Source organism: Babylonia areolata, chromosome 15 (genome assembly GCF_041734735.1).
Source record: "Babylonia areolata isolate BAREFJ2019XMU chromosome 15, ASM4173473v1, whole genome shotgun sequence".
Taxonomy (NCBI): Eukaryota; Metazoa; Mollusca; class Gastropoda; order Neogastropoda; family Buccinidae; genus Babylonia; species Babylonia areolata.
In genome coordinates this window covers 28,765,407-28,772,969 of record NC_134890.1, presented here as the reverse complement: position 1 = coordinate 28,772,969, position 7,563 = coordinate 28,765,407, and the positions used below count along the sequence as shown (strand labels likewise).

The window sequence follows — 7,563 nt, the reverse complement described above, 5'->3', positions numbered from 1 at the left end:
CAGTGACAAAACAACCACATTAACAGTGACAAAGCAACAGTGACAAAGCAACAGCGACAAAACAACAGTGACAAAGCAACAGTGACAAAACAACCACATTAACAGTGACAAAGCAACGGTGACAAAACAACAGTGACAAAACAACAGTGACAAAACAACAGCGACAAAACAACCACATTAACAGTGACAAAGCAACGGTGACAAAGCAACAGCGACAAAGCAACAGCGACAAAACACCACAAAGCAACAGTGACAAAACAACAGTGGGAAAAGTGACAAGACAACAATGACAACAGTGACAACAGAACAGTGACAACATCGATAAAGCATATTCAGCAACAAGAATGTTACAATGTTTGCACAATGAAAAACCTACCAGCCAATCCGCTCAACCATCCAATATGATTGATTGAGTCAAATGTGACAGTGTAGGTATGAAGAGATAATGGATAGATAGATGACTGTTTAGTTTGATCAGTCTGTTTGTGTATCGATTGTGATAAATGTTATGAATATTTTTTTCTGACAACTTCTTCTTCTTCTCCGTTCATGGGCTGCAACTCCCACGTTCACTCATATATATGCGAGTGGGCTTTTACATGTATGACTGTTTTTAACCCTCCATGTAGGCAGCCATACTCCGCTTTCGGGGGTGTGCATGCTGGGTATGTTCTTGTTTCCATAACCCACCGAACGCTGACATGGATTACAGGCTCTTTAACGTGCGTATTTGATCTTCTGCTTGCGTATACACACGAAGGAGGTTCAGGCACTGGCAGGTCTGCACATGTGTTGACCTGGGAGTTCATAAAAATCTCCACCCTTTACCCACCCGGCGCCGTCACCGTGATTCGAACCGGGACCCTCAGATCGAAAGTCCAACGCTTTAACCATTCAGCTATTGCGCCCGTCTTTCTGACAACCAGCGGTGGTGTTGGTAGTGTTCAGTATCGTCTTGTTTCGCTTCTCTTTTCAAGTGACATCAGTTGACGAGCTGAAGAAAGATGGTCATTATCATGTTGGTAACAGCACCATTTTCATCGTCATCATCTTCATTACCGTCGTCTTCTCCATTAACTCTGTGTAAAGATATTGGGGTGCCGCATGAACTGTTCACTAAATTCCTCCAGGTTTCTTGGTTGTGTGTCAAAGTCGTGGGTCTGCAAATCATCATGATAGTTGACTGTCATCATCATCATCATCTCCCTCATCCCCCTCCTCATCATCATCATAATGATCATGTTCATCATCATCACTGCTATCATTAATGTTTTGTTCCTTGTTCTTCAGGACCTGATGAGTTGACTTTCATCATCATCATCATCTCCCTCATCCCCTTTGACATCATCATTGTCATCATTATCATCATCATTATCATCATCACCATTATCATTAATGATGTTTTGTTCCTCGTTCTTCAGGACCTAGTGAGCTGACTGTCATCATCATCATAATTTCCCTAATGCCCCATATCATAATCATCATAATGACCAGTGTAATTGTCATCACCATTATCATCAATGTTGTTTATTTGTTCCTGGTTCTTCAGGACCTGGTGGATGACCTGAAGGGAGACACCAGCGGCAATTTCTTTGAGGTGCTGAAGAGTCTGCTGATGGCACCGGCAGAGTTTGACGCCTACCAGTGTCGTAAGGCCATCAAGGTACCACTGTTGCTGATGCTGATGAAGATCATGTTCTCAGTTGGATGAGACGATAAACCGAGGTCCATTTTGCAGCATGCACTTAGCGCACGTAAAAGAACCCACAGCGACAGAAGGGTTGTCCCTGGCAAAATTCTGTAGGAAAATCCACTTCGATAGGAAAAGAAATAAAATTGCAGGCAGAAAAAAAAAGAAAGAAAGAAAAAAAAAAGGATGGCACTTTCATTTTAGCGATGTGCTCTCCCTGGGGAGAGCAGCCTTGAATTTCACACAGAGAAATCTGTTGTGACAAAAAAAGTGTAATACAATACATGTATTCCTCTGGTCTTCTGGGAACACCCTTGTTGGTTGCTGTTGTGGTTTGGAGGAGCAACAGGGCTGACTTTTTAACTTGCGCTCCTTCTCCTGTTACTTCCTCAGAGCACAACCCAGTTTAAAGAAGATTAAGGTTAGACATTAAACCAAGCCTGATTTTGTGTGTGTGTGTGTTCTTCTTTCCTTTCCTTTTGGAAAACGAAGACATCAGGGTCTGTACTTTTCTCTTTCTCTCTCTCTATCTCTCTATCTATCTGTCTCTCTCTATATATATCTATGTATCTCTCTTTTTATATCTCTCTCTCTCTCCCTCTCTCTCTATATATATATCTATGACATATATATATATCTTTCTCTATGACATATATATATATATATATATATATATATATATATATATGTGTGTGTGTGTGTGTGTGTGTGTGTGTGTGTGTGTGTGTGTGTGTGACATATATAGATAGATATAGATAGATAGATAAATATCTATCTATCTATCAGTACTGATATTTGTGACGGGACATTAAACAAAAATTCCTTCCTTCCTATCTATCTATCTATCTATCCATCTCTCTCTCTCTCTCTCTCTCTCTCTCTCTCTCTCTATATATATATATATATATATACACACACCATTCCAAGTCTTCCATACACAGTCCCACCTGGGAACATCCACTGCAGTCTCAGTGCCAGCAGTCCACAAAGGAACAATTGCTGTACAGTCTCTAGGAGGCTGTACACCAGAGGAGACCTTGCTGTGCTGTCAGGTCTCTTGAGTGCTTTCCATTAGTGCCTGTTTTGATTCAGCATACACACGACAACAGCTACAAACCCCCCTACCAACTGCTGCAGTAATCTTCAGTCACAGAGTTTTTATTTGTGTCATATCTTAACTGAATTCTTAGCTTCACCACCTGCTCTTAGCCCATATTGACAGCAGTAATCTGTAGTCACAGAGTTTTTATATTTATCTAAATTGAATTCTTAGCTTCTCATTGAGCTGTTAACCCCCTACTGATGGCAGTAATCTGTAGTCACAGAGTTTTTATATTTATCTAAATTGAATTCTTAGCTTCTCATTGAGCTGTTAACCCCCTACTGATGGCAGTAATCTGTAGTCACAGTTTTTGTATCTGTCTAAATTGACTTCTTAGCTTCTCAATGAGCTGTTAACCCCCTACAGATGCAATAATCTTTGGTCACAGAGTTTTCTTATTTTATCCTAACTGAATTCTTTTCATCTCTTACGGTAGCCTGTGGTGCCATGCTACTCAGACTGGGGGTGTTATAGCCCCTTCATTCATCTCTCTCTAGGAAGCTGTACACCAGAGGAGATTTGTGATAGATGTAGATTAGCAAGGACAGATTGGAAGAATAGGCAATGCCTAAAATCTTAATCCTTGAATAAAAACGTTTTGAGTTCTGAGTTCTGAGTTCTCTCTCTCTCTCTCTCTCTCTCTCTCTCTCTCTCTCTCTCTCTCATAAAAATGATAAAGAGTTTAAGGGACTCAACCCTGACTCCAGATTGAAGTGATACTGTCTGTTGGTTATCTGGCCATGTTTCATCTTCCATAGAATTGCTTCATATTGTGTAAATTCTTCTTCTTCTTCTTCTTATGCGTTTGTGGGCTTCAACTCCCGCGTTGACTTGTATATACGCGAGTGGGCTTTTTACGTGTATGACCGTTTTTACCCACGCCATGTAGGCAGCCATACTCCGCTTTCGGGGGTGTGCATGCTGGGTATGTTCTTGTTTCCATAACCCACCGAACGCTGACATAGATTACAGGATCTTTAACGTGCGTATTTGATCTTCTGCTTGCGTATACACACAAAGGGGGTTCAGGCACTGGCAGGTCTGCACATATGTTGACCTGGGAGATCGTAAAAATCTCCACCCTTTTACCCACCAGGTGCCGTCACCGTGATTCGAACCCGGGACCCTCAGATCGAAAGTCCAACGCTTTAACCATTCGGCTGTGGCGCCTGTCATATTGTGTAAATGAATCTGATGTCAGTTGGTGCATTCTGTTAGTTAACTTTTTGCAGAATATCTTCAGCTGATTGCTTGCAAACCCTCCCCCGAACTCCTGATATATGTATTTGTGCCCATGGCCGAAATGCAATTGGCATTCTTCCTTTTTCTTCTTCTTCGTTCATGGGCTGCAACTCCCACATTCACTCGCATGTACGCGAGTGGGCTTTTACATGTATGACTGTATTTATCCCACCATGTAGGCAGCCGTACTCTGTTTTCGGGGGTCAGTTAACATTCATTCTCTCTAAAAACAACAACAAAACCCCCCAACAAAACCCGAAAAAACCCTTAGAAATCTTTTCATCTCAAAATGGTTGGTGTGATGTGTTGTGTGTGTGCAGGGTCTGGGGACGGATGAAGACGTGCTGATAGAGATCCTCTGCACTCGCTCCAACGCCCAGATGCAGGAAATCAAACGGGTCTACAAGGAGAGTGAGTGGTCAGAACGGTGTGCAGGAAATCACCCAACTGCTTGCGGAGGAGCATGGAAACTGCTCAGCGGTTAAGACGAAAAAAAACCAAACCCCAGCTAAACAGTGATGGGTATGGTCTTGGTCATGTGGCACCATGGCAGAATTGGTTAGACGTCGACGGGCGCAATAGCCGAGTGGTTAAAGCGTTGGACTTTCAATCTGAGGGTCCCGGGTTCGAATCACGGTGACGGCGCCTGGTGGGTAAAGGGTGGAGATTTTTATGATCTCCCAGGTCAACATATGTGCAGACCTGCCAGTGCTTGAACCCCCTTCGTGTGTATATGCAAGCAGAAGATCAAATACGCACGTTAAAGATCCTGTAATCCATGTCAGCGTTCGGTGGGTTATGGAAACAAGAACATACCCAGCATGCACACCCCCGAAAACGGAGTATGGCTCTCTACATGGCGGGGTAGAAACGGTCATACACGTAAAAGCCCACTTGTGTGCATACGAGTGAACGCAGAAGAAGAAGAAGGTTAGACGTTGGGCTTCTGATACAGTAGTTCCCCAGTGATCAGGGTTCAAGGCCCTGTGTTGTGTCCTTGTGGAAGGCGCTTTTCTCCGATTTTTCTGCACTCCACCCAGGTGTGAATGGGTACCTGACCTTGGTTTGGGAAGGTTGAAATGATAGAAGCAGCTGTGGTGGTTGTGCTGTGGTTGTGTGCTGTGGTGGTTGTGTGCTGTGGTGGTTCTGTGGTGGTTGTGTGTTGTGGTTGTGTGCTGTGGTGGTTGTGTGGTGTGGTGGTTGTGTTGTGGTGGTTGTGTTGTGGTGGTTGTGTTGTGGTGGTTGTGTTGTGGTGGTTGTGTGCTGTGGTAGTTGTGTGTTGTGGTGGTTGTGTGCTGTGGTGATTGTGTTGTGGTGATTGTATGCTGTTGTGGTTGTTCTGTGGTGGTTGTGTTGTGGTGGTTGTGTGTTGTGGTAGTTGTGCTGTGGTGGTTGTGTGCTGTGGTGGTTGTGTTGTGGTGGTTGTGTGTTGTGGTAGTTGTGCTGTGGTGATTGTATGCTGTTGTGGTTGTTCTGTGGTGGTTGTGTGTTGTGGTAGTTGTGCTGTGGTGGTTGTGTGCTGTGGTGGTTGTGTTGTGGTGGTTGTGTGTTGTGGTAGTTGTGCTGTGGTGGTTGTGTGCTGTGGTGGTTGTGTTGTGGTGGTCGTGTTGTGGTGGTTGTGTGCTGTGGTTGTGTGCTGTGGTGGTCGTGTTGTGGTGGTTGTGCTGTGGTGGTTGTGTGCTGTGGTGGTTGTGTTGTGGTGGTCGTGTTGTGGTGGTTGTGTGCTGTGGTTGTGTGCTGTGGTGGTCGTGTTGTGGTGGTTGTGTGCTGTGGTTGTATGCTGTGGTGGTTGTGTGTTGTGGTTGTGTGTTGTGGTTGTGTGCTGTGGTGGTTGTGCTGTGGTGGTAGTGCTGTGGTGGTTGTGTGCAGTGATTGTGTGCTGGTTGTTGTGTGCTGTGTTTGTTGTGTGCTGTGGTTGTTGTGTGCTGTGTTTGTTGTGTGCTGTGGTGGTTGTGTGCTGTGGTGGTTGTGTGCTTTGGTGGTTGTGCTGTGGTTGTGTGCTGTGGTGGTCGTGTGCTGTGGTGGTTGTGTGCTTTGGTGGTTGTGCTGTGGTTGTGTGCTGTGGTGGTTGTGTGCTGTGGTTGTTGTGTGCTGTGGTGGTTGTATGCTGTGGTGGTTGTGCTGGTTGTGCTGTGGTGGTTGTGTGCTTTGGTGGTTGTGCTGTGGTTGTGTGCTGTGGTGGTTGTGTGTTGTGTGCTGTGATGGTTGTGTGCTGTGGTACTTGTGCTGTTGTGGTTGTTCTGTGGTTGCGTGCTGTGATGGTTGTGCTGTGGTGATTGTATGCTGTGGTGGTTGTGCTGTGATGGTTGTGCTGTGATGGTTGTGTGCTGTGGTGATTGTATACTGTGGTGGTTGTGTGCTGTGGTGGTTGTGTGCTGTGGTTGTGTGCTGTGGTGGTTGTGTGCTGTGGTGGTTGTGCTGTGGTGGTTATGCTGTGGTGGTTGTGCTGTGGTGGTTGTGTGTTGTGGTTGTGTGCTGTGGTGGTTGTGTGCTGTGGTGGTTGTGCTGTGGTGGTTATGCTGTGGTGGTTGTGCTGTGGTGGTTGTGTGTTGTGGTTGTGTGCTGTGGTGGTCGTGTTGTGGTGGTTGTGTGCTGTGGTTGTGTGCTGTGGTGGTCGTGTTGTGGTGGTTGTGCTGTGGTGGTTGTGTGCTGTGGTGGTTGTGCTGTGGTGGTTGTGCTGTGGTGGTTGTGTGTTGTGGTTGTGTGCTGTGGTGGTTGTGTTGTGGTGGTTGTGTGTTGTGGTAGTTGTGCTGTGGTGATTGTATGCTGTTGTGGTTGTTCTGTGGTGGTTGTGTGTTGTGGTAGTTGTGCTGTGGTGGTTGTGTGCTGTGGTGGTTGTGTTGTGGTGGTTGTGTGTTGTGGTAGTTGTGCTGTGGTGGTTGTGTGCTGTGGTGGTTGTGTTGTGGTGGTCGTGTTGTGGTGGTTGTGTGCTGTGGTTGTGTGCTGTGGTGGTCGTGTTGTGGTGGTTGTGCTGTGGTGGTTGTGTGCTGTGGTGGTTGTGCTGTGGTGGTTGTGCTGTGGTGGTTGTGTGTTGTGGTTGTGTGCTGTGGTGGTTGTGTGCTGTGGTGGTTGTGCTGTGGTGGTTATGCTGTGGTGGTTGTGCTGTGGTGGTTGTGTGTTGTGGTTGTGTGCTGTGGTGGTCGTGTTGTGGTGGTTGTGTGCTGTGGTTGTGTGCTGTGGTGGTCGTGTTGTGGTGGTTGTGCTGTGGTGGTTGTGTGTTGTGGTGGTTGTGCTGTGGTGGTTGTGTTGTGGTGGTTGTGTGTTGTGGTTGTGTGCTGTGGTGGTTGTGTGTGGTGGTTGTGTGCTGTGGTGGTTGTGCTGTGGTGGTTGTGTGGTGGTTGTGTGTTGTGGTGGTTGTGCTGTGGTGGTGTGGTGTGGTGGTTGTGTGCTGTGGTGGTTGTGCTGTGGTGGTTGTGTGCTGTGGTGGTTGTGCTGTGGTGGTTGTGTTGTGGTGGTTGTGCTGTGGTGGTTGTGTGGTATGGTGGTTGTGTGCTGTGGTGGTTGTGTGGTGTGGTGGTTGTGTGCTGTG

At 46.2% G+C, this 7,563-nt stretch overlaps 1 protein-coding gene across 1 annotated transcript in view; it reads left to right on the top strand.

Moving 5' to 3' along the window:
- Positions 1-7,563, top strand: part of LOC143290533 (annexin A6-like) — a 36,346-nt gene that overhangs the window by 9,977 nt on the left and 18,806 nt on the right. The window contains exons 13-14 of the mRNA XM_076600057.1: positions 1,550-1,663; positions 4,355-4,445. Coding sequence (XP_076456172.1) covers positions 1,550-1,663; positions 4,355-4,445 — 205 coding nt within the window. The remainder of the gene's footprint in view (positions 1-1,549; positions 1,664-4,354; positions 4,446-7,563) is intronic.